Source organism: Aspergillus alliaceus, assembly GCF_009176365.1.
Source record: "Aspergillus alliaceus strain CBS 536.65 unplaced genomic scaffold BDW43scaffold_50, whole genome shotgun sequence".
Lineage (NCBI taxonomy): Eukaryota > Fungi > Ascomycota > Eurotiomycetes > Eurotiales > Aspergillaceae > Aspergillus > Aspergillus alliaceus.
Window position 1 is genome coordinate 235301 of NW_022474733.1, and position 18576 is coordinate 253876.

General features: G+C 46.8%; 6 protein-coding genes across 6 annotated transcripts; 3 read left to right on the forward strand and 3 right to left on the reverse strand.

Annotated features, from left to right (window-relative positions):
• Positions 1-3825: 3825 nt before the first annotated feature.
• BDW43DRAFT_322057 (uncharacterized protein) lies at positions 3826-5536 on the forward strand (the record flags this gene model as incomplete). The annotated part of the gene is made up of 2 exons (XM_032049474.1): positions 3826-4213; positions 4263-5536. The coding sequence occupies 2 exons, from the start codon at positions 3826-3828 to the stop codon at positions 5534-5536; spliced, it is 1662 nt and encodes a 553-aa protein (XP_031896539.1).
• Positions 5537-7375: 1839 nt separating this feature from the next.
• On the forward strand, positions 7376-7746 carry BDW43DRAFT_314737 (uncharacterized protein; the record flags this gene model as incomplete). Its single annotated transcript, XM_032047885.1, has 2 exons — positions 7376-7381; positions 7429-7746. 2 exons carry the CDS (start codon positions 7376-7378, stop codon positions 7744-7746), a joined length of 324 nt encoding a protein of 107 aa, XP_031896540.1.
• Positions 7747-8689: 943 nt separating this feature from the next.
• BDW43DRAFT_287838 (GNAT family N-acetyltransferase) lies at positions 8690-9558 on the reverse strand. The gene has a single exon (XM_032043199.1). It carries the CDS (start codon positions 9521-9523, stop codon positions 8756-8758), a length of 768 nt encoding a protein of 255 aa, XP_031896541.1. The 5' UTR covers positions 9524-9558; the 3' UTR covers positions 8690-8755.
• A 393-nt stretch (positions 9559-9951) lies between these two features.
• Positions 9952-10847, reverse strand: BDW43DRAFT_314739 (uncharacterized protein; the record flags this gene model as incomplete). Its single annotated transcript, XM_032047886.1, has 4 exons — positions 9952-10230; positions 10288-10415; positions 10477-10569; positions 10628-10847. The coding sequence occupies 4 exons, from the start codon at positions 10845-10847 to the stop codon at positions 9952-9954; spliced, it is 720 nt and encodes a 239-aa protein (XP_031896542.1).
• Positions 10848-11904: 1057 nt separating this feature from the next.
• Positions 11905-13593, forward strand: BDW43DRAFT_314740 (major facilitator superfamily domain-containing protein; the record flags this gene model as incomplete). Its single annotated transcript, XM_032047887.1, has 6 exons — positions 11905-11954; positions 12006-12045; positions 12107-12831; positions 12887-12903; positions 12964-13472; positions 13561-13593. 6 exons carry the CDS (start codon positions 11905-11907, stop codon positions 13591-13593), a joined length of 1374 nt encoding a protein of 457 aa, XP_031896543.1.
• Positions 13594-13975: 382 nt separating this feature from the next.
• BDW43DRAFT_314741 (uncharacterized protein) lies at positions 13976-18516 on the reverse strand (the record flags this gene model as incomplete). The annotated part of the gene is made up of 4 exons (XM_032047888.1): positions 13976-14609; positions 14680-14726; positions 16264-16857; positions 18376-18516. 4 exons carry the CDS (start codon positions 18514-18516, stop codon positions 13976-13978), a joined length of 1416 nt encoding a protein of 471 aa, XP_031896544.1.
• Between the last annotated feature and the right edge of the window lie 60 nt (positions 18517-18576).

An 18576-nucleotide genomic window follows, 5' to 3' on the forward strand; every position in this document is an offset into this window, starting at 1 on the left:
TAAACGACCCTCGGATTACCCTGAATCTCCTGGATCGTTCCTATTACGATGCCACTTTTCGTCCAGTGATTGGTCCGCGAGCGGGAAGCAAGAGGAGAAGCGTTCCGTAAGTATTGTAGCAGCATGTCGGATCGAAAGTAGATCGAGTAAACACATATCAAATTACAGTAACATTGCAACAAACTTGACACAGTGGGTCTGGATAGTAAGTTAAGGTATTTCCATCCAATATAAGTAAAAAGTCATGACCGCCGGATTGCTGAGCCCCAAATCAGCCGGTAGTTCTGCCAAGATTGAAGCCATTCATCTGGGAAATCGTGCCAATTAGGGGAGTAGAATCATTGCGAACTACTCGGTAGAACCAATTGTCCGCCTGGCCATCAGCCGCCTAGTCTTCAAGGGGTTGAGCTAAACCCCAGTTCTAAGCACTAATGCTAAGTCCATGGAGGTTTGGCCTTGGCATCATCTTTCGATTAGGAGTTTGGGGAGTAGCCACAGCAACATCTATAAGTTGTCTCGAAGTACTGTTGATCCTTCTTACTTTCCATGTGCCTCGGTTCGTATTCTTGGCTTCAGAGCCACATCTGAGGCTACTTTTAGCTATTGTTTATTCACCAAGACCATCATCGCCTGAATGTATAGATAATATGTCTTCCTCTATCTGCATGAAAAAAGGGTCCTTCATTGAACAAACTCTGCCCATTGGATCGAAATGAAACAAGAGGAGGCAGGGCTTGCTATTGTTCGCATATCTGGTCTAGGAAAACAAAACTTTTGTAAATCGGTATACCGTGCACAGCGTAATTACAATGCAAATGTAGACAAATCCATAAAGGGCTATAGTCTGTCACACAGGTTGGGTCGGTAGTGCTCAAGCGTACCCCACTAGGTTGCAATGACTTTATACCATGATGCCGACGGTCTTGTTCGGGAACCTTTTTTGTCTTGTTTGATGGACAATAGGATGTTTTGATCCGTGACAATAGCAGCACTTGTACTAACAGCCATTAACTAGTCTTCGATAGAGGCCTAGGCGACGAGAATGTTATCTCTCGTAATTGCAATAGCAACTTCAGGATCAGTTCGAGCTCCCACCATCTACATTTTCCTTTAGAGATTTTCAATGTAATTAAAATTTTCTAAGAGTAGTTGCAAGGCGAACTTTCTACTTTTATTTACTTTCTTTGTTAGAACTTAGAGCTGGTAGACAGGAATATAGAAACGTAATAAAGGACGATATGGCATAGGACTGGAAATATATATCTGGCGCGGGAGAAGAGAGAAGAATATAAAGGCGGAACAAAAGCTTCATTTCAATCCTACAATCTGACCAAAAATACTGGCCGTCCAATTAGTGAACTCGGTAAACATATAAGGACACAGGATCTTGACAGCCGCTTCGCCATTATATCATCGGTTGGTTCTAGTCTCTACTCTCTTGTCTTTATATTTGTTTATCTTTGCTTATCAACCTTTCCAGTCTACTATAAGTAGAATATCCTCCTCATCCTTTTCGAGGACACTAGGACATATCGCTCTTTCGTTTTTATGTATATCTATGTTTATAGAGGACTCTGGTAATTCTTACCGGCTAATCAAAGCTTAGAAAGAGGAAAGTATTCTAGGCCGCTTCAAACTCTTCTCCGATCCTGACCCAATAAATGGATTCGTGCCGTATATCAACCAGAGCTTTGTAAATAGTTTGGGACTCATCGATATGGGCTCGTACGGTAGTTTATACACTGAAGTTTGCTACAGGACTGCAGTGTGAATAATTCAGATCGAGACTCCGCGTGTCGAAGTACGGAGTAGTATAGCAAAGACTCGCATACTATTAATCTCTAATATATATTTGATAGTTTTGCGGTATGTAGCCAGCTTTCTAATTGGGTGTCTAAACTGGACCCAGGTTAGCGAGATCATTATAGATTAATAAATTCTTAATAGTATATAAAGCCAAAAATTAACCTTCTATCTTAATGGTGTTTACTATTTACCTTTAATCTTTCTACCTATTTTAGCCTATATATCCTTATCTGGTTAACCGGTCTTCTACCCTTATTATTATTATTAATCAAGTTTAGCATCCATATCGAGCAGTTGGCTAAGACAGACACATGTGCCTAAGCAGTGGCCTGGGCCACTGCCTCTATATAGTCCCTAGGGGCTCTATCAGCCCGCTTTACCATTTGTGTGCTCATTCTAAAGATCTTCTACCCTGATGTGTAGATATACTTGACACCACAGGTTAAATTCTACCCACTATTGCCAAAGGCGCTGTCCTACTATCAATGCTCAGTGCCTTCGAGTCCTCTAGATACAAAAAGACTGCCGAAGTCGCTCAAGCCTGTGAGCGTGAGGAAGTCCAAAATCCCCCCTGCTGCTCGAATCGGTGATGTTAGAGGTACGGACACTGATTAACTCTAGTCTGCTGACCACGTAGGATAAGGTGCACAACTCGAACCGGTTGCAGTGAGGTCCAATTATCTTGTTTGCATATAAATCTCTCAACCCGAAGCATGTGCCGAATTTTAGGCTATGTGGCAATCAAAAAGACAATTCAGCTCACTAGTTACCATTCATTACGCTCAATGTAACTCTCTATACTTGATGCAGCCTTCCTCCCCGCTCTGATCACCTGCACCCCTATGTTTAGCAGGATTGCTTTCAAAAATGACTCGGCTTGCGGCGGCATCCGCAATAAGGATTACTATGGGATGGCCTTTTGGCTTTCGCCCCCTCTTCCACGTCCTCGATAGGCCTGAAAGCAGAACGTCGTTACATTCAGCAATGTAAGGCTTTAATCTGCCACAAGAAAGCTGTATGCTCCTTTTGTTTATTGGTTGTCCCCTTTCATAAAGGATGATATTTTGTCACGACTCAAGTCAGTTTCACACGGTTTCGTTCATTGATGGCTCTTGTCAGAAACTGTGAATTCTCGGAGTCTTCAAATGTCTATCCCATTTTTACTTTGGGCTTCAGGCCAATGCGGCTACTGGTTCACGGGCGCATGACTTCCCTAGACACGAACCTCGTGCCACCCGAGTCATTTTGCTACAACAGATTATTTAGGTGGTTAGGACCGTCTTGCAAAGGCGAAGGTGTTCTACGTCCTGTCGATTGATCTTTCCCGCAGGGCTAGGAATTCATCCTTATCTCACACAAAGGGTTTTTAGTGAACGATTCCCCACCGACACATACGTATTTTGATTTATTTGTACTTTGTTTGATATCTTCTCTATCAGGGAGTACATTAGTTCTTTCAATTCCATATACTAGTATGTAGTTCTAACTTTAAGTTCTAAACCTCCAGTTCGTTCCGTTCCCCATATGGAGATTCCTGGGCCTTCGTACAAAAAGTGCAAGTTTACTAGTACACTCACAGTTTGGTCCCCAGCCTTTTATTAGTATAATAGATATATTTCTTCACCCCAGCGCGGAAGCCCCGTCTGAATATCAATATATGTCAGGTCTGTGGTCTGCAATATCATCCCTCTTGATTTGCTTGCGGTTCAAATTCTTTCACTGAACATCACCGCTGATCAGTCCCCCCTCCTCTTCCTATACTTTATCCCCGCATCTTTTACCTGCGTAATCAGTCGGAAATAGCCGAACACCGACCAAAATACTCGGGATCGCCAGGAGCTTCTTCAATCAAGCAGGTGCAGCCTTCACACTCTGCGGTGCCCTGCTGTGTCTGCCATTTCGGGTACCGCCATCCTGGTTCTCCATTTCCGGACCATCGATAAGGATATATCAATCAGCGCTATCCTCCAGACGTAGCCTGATCCAAGCTGTGAGCATTGATCAGCATTCGTCCTTAGTATGATTCTGAACTTTTGCAGATTGCCTGTGGGGTCGTGTGCAGTGTGGGTGTGTCTTGCATTACTTAATGCTTGCGGCAATATTGTCGTAGCATATCCATACACTGTTTATCGCGGTACATTCATTCATCTTCCCCGGCTTAATTCGAGTTCGGCAAAGCCGAAGCTCGTTCGAAATCAAGGTGCCCTGTGGGTTTCGTCTGAAGATGGCCGTATCAAGGGATATGATTGGCAAGTCCATGACGATGCCAGTTTCCAATCGTTCCTGTCGCGCCACGGCTGGACTGACGCCGATACCACAACCAATGGCAATGCCGATTCATCCACCAAAATCAGGGTTGTGGAGTCTAACGATGAACAAAATGAGTTCTTCTTTCCCGGATTCATCGGTATATCCTATCTCCCTTGCTGATGATCTACCCAGCACTGACCTTGTAGACACCCACATCCACGCGCCGCAGCTTCCCAACATTGGTCTTTTTGGGTCAGCAGGCCTCCTGGACTGGCTGAATGAATACACATTCCCAGTAGAAGCTAGCTTTGGCTCCAAGACAGACCCAAACAACCAAGACAAAGACCCCAAAAACACGCCTCCCGATGGTCTGCGTGTCTATGATCAAGTTGTCGTACGCACTCTTGCCCACGGCACGACATGCGCATCTTACTTCGCCACCATCCACGTCGCGGCCACAAACGCCCTCGCAGCGCTCTGCCACACCCACGGCCAACGTGCCTTCATTGGCCGTGTCTGTATGGATAACCGCGATCAATGCCCACCTTACTACGTCGACCAATCTGCCGACGAGGGCCTCCACGCAACAAAATCGACAATAGATTACATCCGCACTCTAGACCCAAGGGGAACATTGATTAACCCAATTATCACGCCTAGGTTCGCCCCGAGCTGCTCCAATTACTCCCTTGATAGCCTCGGCAAACTAGCGGCATCCTACAACCCGCCTCTCCACATCCAAACACATATTTCCGAGACTACAGATGAGGTTGACCTCGTCCACCGACTCTTCCCGGACGCAACCAGCTACGCCGACGTCTACGATAAGGCCCACCTACTTACCTCTCGTACCATCCTCGCGCACGGGGTGCATCTAACCCACGACGAGCGGAATCTTATCCGTGAGCGCAACTCTAAGATCGCGCACTGCCCAGCGTCAAACTCCGCCTTGGGCTCTGGACTTGCTCCTGTCCGGATCATGCTTGATGAGGGCCTAACGGTTGGCCTAGGCACGGATGTGAGCGGCGGGTACAGCCCCAGTATCCTCGAAGCGGCCCGACAGGCCTGCTTGGTGTCTAGATTGCTTGGTTACAGTCGCGAGTTCCCGGAGACGACGGGTAACTCAACACCCGCTGGGCATGAGAAGCTTTCTGTTGACGAGGGCCTTTATCTAGCTACACGGGGCGGTGCAGCAGTTGTGGACATGGCAGATGACATTGGCGGCTTCGATAAGGGGATGATCTGGGATGCGCAGCTGATTGAGCTGGGTGCTGTGAAGAATAACAGCGTGAGCCCGCTTGGTGCACGTGTAAATGGCCTCACTGGTCGGAGCATTGCCAAGTCTGGTCCTGTGGGCAATGTTGATTTGTTTGGAAATGAGACGTGGCAGGAGCAGATTCAGAAATGGATGTGGAGCGGTGATGACCGGAATGTTAAGAATGTGTGGGTTCAGGGGAAGTTGGTGCACAGCAGAAAGTAAATGAGGAGTGGCCCTTCGTTGAAATTTTGGATTTCTTTCGTGATTTACGTCTAAATATTTGTGAACAAGGGGACGGTAGAGCGTAAGGTATGCCATCCATTACACTGTCTAAATTATACTCTATGTTAGCAAAGAAAGCCGCCACACTCCTCGTCCAATATATTCAGGAAGCCACCAAAGTACTGTTTCGGTAACCTGTGGACTCTTATAAGTATTCATTTACTTCGCAGGGTTCAACTAGCTGTCAACACGTACTAATACTCATAAACTTCCCAGCCACTCCCAGCGGGCACAAGAGCATTAATACCTATTCCATACAATTTAACCATCCGCTACCAGTGTCGACCGGATATAACAGCTTCGATATCTGGGCCTCAAGTGACGCCAGACGTCTACACGCAGCGGTGATTTCCGGAGCAAACATAGGCCCTATAAGGCTTCCAGCCAAAGCCCATGTTTGTTAGGCCATAGGCCAACGCTATAACTCATTCCTGACGAAAAGCACGAGGGACTTGGCCTTCCTTTTCTTTCACGGCATGGGATACCTTCATATCGAGAGGCGGCAAGGCGACGGCAAAGTAGAGACCGAGGAATGCAAGGGTTGCGCAAAGCAGAATTTTATGATGTATAGAATTGTCCGTCACAAGTCAGAAAAGGACTAGTAGGGGCGCTGAGGTTAGGAAAGCCCCAGCGGTAATGTGGTCTACGTTCTTCCTAAGGCATTTCCAGGTACTATACTAGTGCCTACACAGGAGAATATCTCTAGGGTAAGAAAAGAAGGTCTTTGATACTGAACTAATAACAATATATAAAGCCCTTTAGGAGTTCTACTAGATTTTCAAGCAGCTCTGCCATAGTCTATCAGACCCAGGGCAGATATGGGCCTTCAGGCCCTAGGGGTGACCCAAGAACTATCCCAGCGAGGCTGTAAGATAACGATTTAATGGGCTCCGGGATATCAAGATATAATAGGGAATAAAAGGGCTAACCAAGCAGCTAAGGGAGCTACAGGGAAGGCCTATAAAGCCTTAGACAGAAGACTTAGTCTAGCCCACACAAGGCAGTCCTGTATAGAGACTAGCGAAATATAAAGGCAAGAATAGCTGAGGAAAGAACTATCAGGCAGACTACCGAGGGCTTAATAGACCTACTGACCAAAAAAAGGATAAGATCTGGATCCAGTAGCAGCAGCTACTCCTAAGTAGTTAGCATGTCGCAATTACTAGATAAAAACAGAATATAGATCTATAGCAGCTTAACACTATAAAATAGGAGCCCAGGACCTCTTCAGGTGCCAAAACTGCCAGACTCCACTGGAAACGGCAGGTCATTTGTTAGTAGAATATAGGCGGTAACAGTCAGAGAAAGACGCTATATAAGGCCCAAATTAGGGACAGGTATATTATTACTAGGATAAGGGAAAGTAGTTCTAGAGAGTCGTCTCTTCAGAGACTAGAGAGTAATCAAGGTATTACTAGCCTTTCTTACAGTAATAAAAATCGGTTACTTTCTAGAAAAAGAAGCACAGGAAGCAGCTAAAGTCTCTAAAGATAACCTAAGAGACTTAAAACTAGTAGAAGAAACAGAGCGTAGGGAAAAAGGATAGTAAAGACGCCACCTAGCTATACTTAAGTAATGGCATTCACCGCAAGCACAGAATACTGTGAAGGGCATAGTCCAAATGCCCTGGCGCAGATAGGCGGATCGGGTGAGGAAATGGACCAGAATGTTCATATACAAAGACAGAGGGGGCCGACGGGACCCCTAGAGAACCATCTGGGGGAAGAGGCTTACGGCCGCTGCTGAGGAGCATGTGTCTGTCATAGCCAACGACTCTATATGGACGTTAAATTTCATTAATAATAACGCCCACGTTGTGCTAACCTCGGCAGACCTATCGAAAAAATCTCAGCCCGCGAATTGGAAATATTTCCATTGATACTGCGCTCGTGAAGCAGCTTGTACTAGACGCAAGACCGCGCGACGTGAACATCCAACAGGGCCAAGCGGCGTATAATATTTCCACCTCGCGCAGCACCGGAGAGCCCAAAGGAATTATGGTAGAGCATGCTGCCGTCGCAATCGCCCAGGGGCCAGCTTTAGCAATCGACTCTACGTCGCGAGTGTTCCATTTCTGCCCCTACTTGTTCGATGCATCTCTAATGAAGGCCATCATTACTTTCGTACACGGCAGATGTGTCTCCTGTTAGAGGGCTTGAACAAAGGGGAAAATAATATCAGCTCATTCAGTGTTAACTGGGCGTTCTTCCCGCCATATATTCACGAAAGATGTGTGAAGAATCCAGTCATGCATAGAAACAGCGGGGCGATCCTTACATCAGATTGCAGGGTTAAATATTGAGTACGCCCTCATCAAGGGTATCTGCATGTTCTTCTCCCTAGTGAATTTCTTGTCAATGCAGAGGATATCAACCCTTATTACGTGGGAGTCATGGGGCTATCGAAAACTACGAAGCGCTGCGATGAGGTGTTGGATGTGACACAGGATGTCTCCTGTTACCGTACACTCACCAGCCATAGAAGAAGGAAAACCCAGATACAGAGAACCCCTCAAACGTGACTCCATCACCAAGATATGCAGATTCTATCGAATATTGTACGGATGTTCTCTCTTCACCATGAAAGAGGGTGGTCAGAGAAACTCGTGTTGGGTATACGGGGTGTATGATATCGGCATGTCACCCAGATAGAACATTGATGTATTTACAGTCGCCGACAAGAAAACTAGTGTATTGCATGGTCTAGAGAATGACTGGGATTATGATATTCTGTAGGTCGATCTGGCGATATTGATCGTTTCCTTTAGCTCTAGTTCTTAGCCCAGCTCTTAACCCGGACGAGAATATATATACGAACATTATGTCAATAATTTTCCCGTCATATACGGTGATGTTGCCCAAGTTTATGTTTTTCCCTTCTTCGAACGTTATTTACCAAATGATCATATTGCTTGAGTGATAGGAAGCTATTTTCTGGAAAAGTATTGATGTTGAATGCAACAACCATGTCACTATGGTAACCTGCTGTTTTCAGCGTTGATACAGGAGGCTTGATAGCCAGCGCTAACCATACGCTTACACTCTGTCTACGCTGAGGGCCTGTGCAGACGTGATATAAAGTACTTTCTAGTGTTTATAGGGTCCCAACTGCATAGACAATGAATGGATATGGCTGACATATCCTTAATCATGAGGAGGCTCATCCACGGCTGCCCTGGGGTAACCGTATCATATACCGAAACACATAATGTCCCCATATCTCCTCGTTATCAGGAGGTGGTGCAGGCGCATACTGATCTAGGTCGACATCGAGCTTTTCGATCGTTTCAAAACCGTGACTTCGATACATTTGCCACGCACCGGCCGATGAATGTACCCACATGAATACCCCGGTTGAATCGGCAGTGTCTGTACCCCACTGCAGGAGCAACGATCCTACTCCTCGAGACTGCCACTTAGGGGCCACGCAGAGGGATATGACAAACATGCACTTGGTGCCATCCGGCATGACCTTGTCCATCCAGCGTTTGAGATCTGCTCCGGTCATGGCTTCTAGTCGCTTGATTGGGTCACCCTCCACGACCTCACTTGATGTGTCATCCTGGTCTTTTGCAGCAGGCTTTTCCTCCCCTCGTTCACCTTTCTCAGAAGAGTTATGCACAAACGTGAATAATTCACCAGGTCGCACTGCGGCAATCTCCGCAGGTGTAAATCCTCGAAACCCCCAGGATACCCACCCTGCAACTTCTCCAGATGTACTATCCACCGCTTCCAGGAGAACGATATTGGGCGATGTAGCTTGTCGAGGTATGTCTGCTGCCATCGACCTTTCCAGGTCATATGGATCTTTTCCGAGGCCTTTCATCTGGGTATGGCGATCGTTGAGAAACGAATCACCACTTATCTTGCCGAGGATGGGAGCGTGCTCAGGCGAGGCTAGTTGAATGGAGAACTGAGTAGCTGCCATTTTGTTTATTGTGATGGAGTGTGGGGTGAAGTACCAGAGTTTCCAGCAGTCAAAGTGATTTAACAGGAGGTGTCTTGTTAGTTAGGTAGTGCTGTTCCAGCTTAGGTAAGTAACCCTTCTTTCCCACTGCCATTCGCTGTCCTGCAAAATCCCTGTCTGGTTGGCTATTGGTAAGAATGGTTCTACGTATGGGTACTAAATAATGGCTTTCTTCGAATTAATTGGATGATTTGCGATCCTCTTTTTGGCCTTCCAAGAATGGGGATATTCGTTATTTGTGCGCACAGCTTCGGACTGGACTGTCCAATGTAAAAACCACACCGAGATATTGATGGATATATGAACCAGTACAGAGTATATTGCTTGCCTAACCAAATTTTATATATTGTGTACTAAAGCGCTTAATGAGACTGGAGTGATATAGTGTGTTATCCTTCAAACTGCTCTGCATCGGCATCGTCTTTGTATCGGAACCTGTCTGCCCACGCATACAATTCCTCGAAGTTTCGGCATTGGTGGATACTGCCAATCCCGTCCACTCCATCACCTGGTTTCATCCCTTCAAATCGCGATCTGAATGGCTCTAGATTTGAATCGGCGGCACACATGATTGACTGGCGCAAATAGTCATAGCAATGAATTGTGTGTCCGGATGGATGCTTGATTTGGCCATGAAGAGCTTGAGAAAACTCCTCGAAGATGAGATACTGGTGTTTATCAGTGGGGGCGTTCACAAGCCCTAAGGCAGAAGGTAGAGGGCGTACAAGGCAGTGTAGCTGATGAAATGCTGCTACACAGAATCGGCCAGATCCGTCTGTGTTGACATTGCGAATAAAGTCTGGGACTATCCCAAGCTCCTTCACCTTATCAATCTGAATGTAACCCATACCTCCTAATACGGAATGGTATTCATTAGTACATGGGCTTCACAGGCTCATGTCATCATAACATACGTGGAAATAACTGCATCCATTTCTCTCTCGTATCGTTGCTCTGGTAGATTGTGTATGTGGGATCAGGGTTATATGCCTTCAGGATTGGGCCAACTAAACGTGAATCGATTATTAGTTCCGTTTAGGATAGAGAGACAATACATTCACTCACGCGGCCGAGCTTCCAAACCTGGGAGCAATTGAGCCCCATATTCAACCGGCGGATGCGACAAAAGTGCGACATGAACAATAATAGCGCCGACCATAGAAACCAAGAGACTGAGTGCTACTGCCACGAAGAGAACGCGCTTCAGCGGCCATGATGCCTTCTCACAGAACCCCATGTCCGCTCTAAGTAGCGGCTCGTTGAAATCGGCGTCCTTGGTAGCCATTGATAGTGTGTAAACTTCTGTGCCGAATAAATCAAAGTGTGAATAGCGAGGTCAGGGCCCAGCACCAGGAAGATTAGACCAAGCTCACTCGAGGACCCCAATCTACCTGCCAGAATGGTCTGCCTACAGGTTCTTCGGTAGAGCCATAATCAGATCTCTCCGATTTTCTGTTCGAAATCGCAAATCCCGATCCTTGGTCCAAGCATCCCTTGGTTTTCGGTCACTTGGAAGGCCTAACTGCAACTCGTGCAGGTTGACTCTAACTGGGTTTGGAATTTGGTACATGCAGCCTGCAGCTGGGTACTTGCGTATTGCACATACACCTATACGAACGATCCACCGTATTTTATGTATGCTCGGAAATATCCGAACGGGAGAATCCGGACATTCCCCAAGCTTGGCTTGCGCCATCAACTTTAATTGGTACGATATGCCGTGCGGATCTGTCGCAAAAGATCGTCCATGCAGCTATTATCTGCACGTCCCCTCACCTCTTCTGTCTGCACATCCTATTGAAGTAATCGATCGGGGTTAAGTTATCCTCCGTCTCATGAGAAGCAGTGGTTCTGGCCACGAGCAGCGAGCCGGATCCTGTTGGAGTAGAAGATGAGCTTGCATGTACATATTCCCGTACCCTGCTGACTCAACTCTATACGGATTGATGTTACATACAGTGGGATACATGCTGGCGCTGCGGAGCTGCTTACGGCGTACAGGTGATGCACTCCTTACATGCAGTTTGCTGCTCGGATGTTGCAATGCGAAGCCTACGAGTAGTTTCATCGTCATCCGCAAGGATCGGCCTTGCTTCCTGTTGGACGCCTAATATCACAACTCATCTGCAAGGTTACGACAACTGAGCGGGGTATCGGTTGTCTGATTCCACACGCGAGAATGCTGTCTTTGGTAGATGACCGTCTAGCCCTCTCAGTAGTAGCTGTGGTTCATTTGATTTTTGTGACAGAAACCATCTCAATGGAGCTTCTCTATTAACAAACGATTAATCGTCAACGCGAACAAGTCTGTCTCAACCAGAATACCAGTTGGCCGAGCGAGAATGGCGATCTCTGGTTATAGTTTGTTAGCTTCAACGTGTAGTTTTGCTGGGTAAGTAGATGTCCGATGATTGTACGCTGCCTGCTGAGATTATTCTTCTAGACTTCAGGTAATATGGGCCATTTACTTTGCTCATGGCACGGTAAGTGCTTTATAATCAGGGCTCCTGTATATTGATATCAACTTCACTGATAATCCACCAGGCCCATCTCCTGAGTCTTGGCTTCAGCAAGCCTGCCAGTGCCCTAACCTTAATGGCTGGGCCAGTGTGTGGTGTCATCGTCCAACCATACATAGGCGCACTTAGTGATACCTATCGATCATCATGGGGTCGACGGCGACCATTCATTATTTATGGGTCCATGGGAGTTTCGATCTGCATAAATCTGCTTGCAAGCCTGGTTCATGCCCATTCCTCCTTGATGAGGTGGTTTCAACTGGAGCCTACCGCCGCGACATTGGTAGTGAAGGTGTTCGCGGCGCTGTTGGTCTACGCCTTGAACATTTCCTTCCAGCCGGTACAGAATGGCCTGCGGGCATTAATGGTTGAAGCCCATTGTGCGCACGAGCAAACTTGGGTGAATATTTGGACCAGCTATATGATTGGTGCTGGTAATATTATCGGGTATTTCATGGGCATTCCCTTAGGCGTAAAAACGCTCAATTGGCCACCCATTACTGGATTTCAGGCCTTGTGCATACTGGGCTCTATCATCCTTATGTTGACAACCTTCGTGAGCTGCGCTTTTACCAAGGAATACAGTGAATCGCCTGGCACAGAGTTATGCCCTAGGGAAGGACACCCACTGAGCCCATTGAAATATATTTTCGAGGAGCTGAGGGCGTTGCCGGACCCAATACGCAGAGTATGTCGTGTGCAGTTTGTAGCGTGGTTCGGCTGGTTTCCATTCCTTCATTTCCAGACGCTGTGAGTCCCGGCAGTGTCATATTCATCGTCTTCATGTTAACCTCTTTCTCTGCAGCTATGTGAACGAAGTTTGTATGCTACACCTGTCGACCGTTATGGTTAGAAAATAGGACCTCACTAACTTCCACATAGACACAGGTGGTGCACTAAACACTGAAACAAGGGTTGAGATAGGTTCACTAGCGGGTCTTTTGTGTGCTCTCGTAAGCCTTGTATCCTCCGCTATTATTCCTACCTTCCTGGACCGAACCGCACAGGGAGGAAATGAGAAAGGTTCCGGCAAGCAACGCCTTCCTAAAATAGTGATGATATGGCGTTTTGGCCACATATTCTTTGCGGCGGGGATGTTCAGTACGACAATTGTCACAAATTGGATCCAGGCCGCTACTCTGGTGGCGCTAATTGGTATCCCCTGGTCTATCTCTTCCATAGTGCCTTATACAATGATAGGGGCTGAGATTGCTACACGAAGGGACTTGGAGACTATCGCGGAAGCAGAGAGTTCAGAGCTGCCTCTGGGACAGGCAGGAAGTATCATGAGCATTCACAACGTTGCAATATCAGCGCCACAGATACTTGCTGCAGTCATGAGTAGCGGGGTCTTTTGGTTGTGCTATCTCCTAGGTCTCCCAGAAAGTACAGTATGGGTGTTGAGACTAGGTGGCTGCGCTGCATTGGGGGCGGCGTTCATGCTATAGTAAAACTTTCAGTATAAATGATCGAACCTAGTTAACCATGGACATCCGCCATATTTCACTGTAATGGCATAAATACGTATGTGTCGCAAATTCCTCCCACACATTGTGCCTGGCATCTCTTCCATGAAAGTTAGGAGATCAAGAACCCGATAGACAATAGCAGATATAGTCTCACTGAATGGCCATGCGTGCTGAGTATCGTACTTACTTAATATTCTTCCCATAAACTGAAGTTTATATGGAAGATGTATACATTCCATTGTTACGAGATTCATGTGAAGCAGAAATAACCGTAGCTGAAATAGATTCGGGGTATTTTCTCATTTACCCAAGCTAGATATTCGGTATATCACATAAAAGCCAGTATGTAATGCCATTCAAAGCGGCCCACCGCATTTTTGAAAATGCAAAGAAGAGGTGGGAATAGCAAATAAGACATTTTGACCTCAAGAATATGTCGACCCATTCAAGCCGACACCTGACATAATGGTCTGCTCTCTATCATGCACCCTCATAACCTCCTCACAGTGTTCAACGTGGCCATACGCAGCGTCCCTGTTCATCTTATAAAATAGAAAGTTAGGGCGCAACTGCTTGCGCCAGCGATAGGAACAATGGGCGACATGCCAATCCCACGTCGTAAAAAATGGCAGATTATTATCTGGCAACAGGGATAGCTCCTCGATGCTTAGCTCTCGCGTGCGGTTCTGGTCCGCCCAGTAGGACCACTTGCCATTAGGTCCAGGGCCCATCCGGTCGAATTCAGCACTCAGCTCGTCATCTCTGCATGGTTCTGGAAGCCACGCTGCCGACATGGTGTCGTATTTACAGCCTTTGCTCAAGGCTTCAGCCGTGGAGCTTCCACAATCACACGTGATGGGTTGTTGAGATTGAATATATTTTATAGTCTGGAGCAAGAGACTGAGAAGGCCATAGAGTGCTAGAGCAATATAGAGGATGGTTTTGAAGCGGTGGATAAATTTGATCCACGGCTGGCGTTTGGGAAGGGGTCTTTTCTGGTTTCCAACCTCCGCATCATGCAGCAGGCTCTCGCTGGAGAGGGTACGATCGTCCTCTGGGCTAGTAGCATTCGATCAGCCTTGCGGTAAAAGAGGGAGATATTCTGCTGGGAGAAAGATTATCTGTATACCATTCTTTATATTTGAACTCCATGTTATCTGTCACTCTAGGCCACATCTAATATGTGATTAGATAAAGCGAGAAAGTAAGTCCCTGGAGTCTTATAGAACGATGAAGGACTGTTCTTCACTAAGTTTCCTCCAAGACAGTAAAGTAGGAGACGGGAAAGAGGAGCAAGAGAAGGAAAACAGGTCGTGTTGCGGGGTCGAGTAAGGCTTGATGGTGACAATGTGGTGGGTGGTGCTCCAAGTAAGCTGCTAGGCTCTGGCCTTCCTAGCTCCTTGCCTCACTTATCTTATCCTTGGAGAAGCTGTACCAGTGATGCGGACTGCGTCAGACCTGCAGGACTGCGAGGCGCCTTACAATGCTAGGGTGGTTAAAACAAGCCCGTACCCGTACTTGTACTCTGCCGTGCGTATTTTAATTATTGCCGGGTAAGGCAGCTTTCTTCCCACGATACACAACGGACGTACACCGTATTGATTCGTCAAACTCCCTTTATTCGCCACCGTACATCGCAATGGTTCCGCAACGAAAGTACTTACATTATCTGGAATGACTATATTGACAAGGAGAATCATACATCCGGACTTCGGACGGGCACTCACATGCCAAACAGAGATCTAACGTTACATCTCGTCATGTATCTGAGAGTTCAATCTCGTTCATCACAGGGGTATGTCCGAGAGGATCTCCTTGAAGATGAGCAACGGATGTAATTCCTCGAAGCCCTTTTTGCCTGGGGCAATGCCTCCGAAGTCGCTTGGTCAAGAATATGAGTGTTTCTGGTCAAGTCACTGTGCCTAGTCACGACTGTAAGGTAACCACCTAGTTTCCTGGTGACTCCTGTTGGTACCTCTATTGACACTCCTGTAATGGTATCGAACCCTGTGCTGGAAGTCAGATCTCATCATTCCCATCTGCCTTACCCGCGTTGTTGTATCATTCATTCTATTGCACCACAATTGCTCCTCCCTGGGGAATGTCGCGAGGTTGGGCGGCATGCAGAGGCTATATATGATACCCCATGGCAGTTTTACTGGAGCATGTCGGCATTTATGTGCCTTCACGGTCGCCGATGGCCATCAGCGGCCATGAGGAGCACAGTGAATGAGTGTATGGCGCTTGGTCCAGTCAACGGTATCATATCGCCCATAGCCTCGAAACTGTAGAAGATTTCATAGAGGATGAAGAGACCCCATTCGAGTTGATGATGACCATGGTTGGGATTGTATTTTTGGGGTATTGGATGTAGATAGAGATACATTACGTTTCTCACCCTGTATGTCAAGACACTTCTTGGGATTTCACCCCAGCTATTTGATATCCATTCAACAGCTCTATGATCCCTTACAAATTCAGATATATATAGTCACTTTCGCTAGCACACATAATGAAAGCGTTCAGCGGTAGATTGTTCCAGTATTGGTCAACTGTCTAAACATATCCGCAATATACTTCACGTACTCAAAGTGATCAGGCTTTCCCACCCCATTTCCTCAGTCTGTATTCCAGACTACTTTATTATATCCGAGTTAAGACCTGCAGAAGAACGCGTGTTGATCTCCTGCAGAGGCCGACAACTCTGAAATACCTGCGAGCAGTGCTTGACGTGATATTCACCTTCAAAGCTCTTCTCAATTACCACCTTTCCAGATTTACGCGCACGGGATTCCTTCTTCCAGTAAAACAGGCAATGTGCAAGGTGCCATTCATGAGTCGTCCAGAATGCCGCCTCATCACCCGTCTTCTCGGCTAGCTGTCCCACCTCCTCGAGGGTCATTGTTTGGGTACCATTTTGGTCTTTGTAATATGCCCAGGCCCCGTCTGGCCCTGGGCCAGCATGGTTGAACTCCTCGATCAACTCGTCATCGCGGCATATGGGTGGTAGCCACGAGGTTGCCATGGGGTCGTATTTGCAACCTTTGGTCAATGCCTCTTTGATAGAGTTCCCACAATTGCAGTCTTTCTGGCGAGGAGCGAATCCTAAGAGGAGTCCTGCGCCTATCACAGAAACAGCAAGTAACACTATCCCAATGGTTGCTAACCTTCGTTTCGAGAATCGTGGTGTTTGGACGCGGAACTGTTGCTGAGTTTCGTCGTCTATCTCGGAAAGCCTTTGGTAGCCCGTTTTCTCCTGGTTGGAGTGCTGAGGTTGATACCTCCACCAGAATATGGACTTCATCATCTAAATTGGAGGATTAGTGCAGACTCGCAACTCCATAGCTTGTGGGAATCGATGTACCATGGAATGTTAGGAGCACAGCTTCTGCTATTCTGTAAACACAGAGTCAGGGGCTGGCAGCAAAGGCGTGATGGTAGAGCTCTCCATGAAGGAGAAGGGGAACGGCAAGTCCTCCGAACTATCGTGCTGTCCCGATATCGGTTCTCGCTGGAGGCAACAATAATAGAAATCATACCCCTCAATATGCAATGCAATGCAAGAAGCCAAACTCAATGTAGCGGGCAACCGTACCAGACCCATGATTAACCCCTCTTTCTTTTCTTGCGGGACCTTGTACATCGTGGGACTTTTCGAATACATCGGGATAAATACACGGATGTTGAGTTTATACCTTGTACAGCAATACTGGTATTTATGCATGTCGAACTTTACGGAGCACTAGACCTAGGGCTCATTTTCCGTAGTTGAGGCGCTGGACTTGCAAGTGGGGAGCGGCGACTACAGATCCCAGAATCCATTCTGATCTGGCCAGTTCCTAACTATAGACAGGGTGATTACCCCTCCTTTGCACCCTGTATGTAGGCATCCTACTCGTTTACAGCAGCTGCCGACCATCAACTAACGGTCTTTGGGAGGGGACCCTACATGGCATATACGAATGCAATCTTTTTTTGCGGTTCGCTTTTTAGGCATAGCCGCGTGAAGCTGGGGAGACTCAGAATTACGCATACAACCGTGCAAGGCTATTTCTATGCGCTACGTGGTACTTCAGCTATGGCGTGCTTCGTACTATCCTCCTTAGGCGTTCCACCCCAGCTGTAGCCAATCCTTTCCTAAGTCCGAAGCATTACTTCTATCTGTACGCTCTGACAAAGAAGGGAAGTTCTCACGTTGCCGTCGGAAAGTCTCGCTAATATGCTGAGTCTATGGGACCCCTCAGTCAGGATCCTGTTTGAGGTCAGTGGCCTAGCCCTGTTATCCTCTCAAGGAAGTGTATACGTGAATTGGTGATGTAAGGAAACTTTAGGTCGCCCATTCCATCAGCTGGTCTCACTATCGAATAGGATAGATGTTGTAGCCTAGTAACTTACCTCATGAACAATCCTGAAAAGAAATCGCGGGGAAACTTCAGTTGTTCCGACCTCAGTCGTAGACATACGAGTATTCCTTTTTTTTTTCAATTTTCCTACTCAAAGTTACATTGTGTTGGAAAGAAAGCCCCCCCGCCAGATGTTGGACCTTGCGAAGAACGAAACGGCATACTATCAAGCAAAATGTTTCGTGAGCTGAAGTTTACCATATTATATTACGTAGGCTAACAGAACTAGAATTTCAAGAACAACATCTCATTTCAGTAAATCTGGTGATGTGACTAGCACATTATTTGAATTGGAATTACCAGTAACTCAAAGGCAGGTTCATAGCTTTCACCCTCTCTACTACACCCTATCAATTCCACTCTGGATGCCCGAATGCTCTTCACGCTGGAATTTATTCTTCAGACTCACCAGCGAGACCCACACCAGGATAGATGTTGGTGCGTTTCGCATGGTCGTTCTCTTCACCCGCAAGACCGACACCGGGATAGATGTTGGTGCGTTTTGCATGCTCGTTCTCTTCACCCGCAAGACCAACACCGGGATAGATGTTGGTGCGTTTCATATGGTCGTTCTCTTCACCCGCAAGACCAACACCAGGATAGATGTTGGTGCGTTTCATATG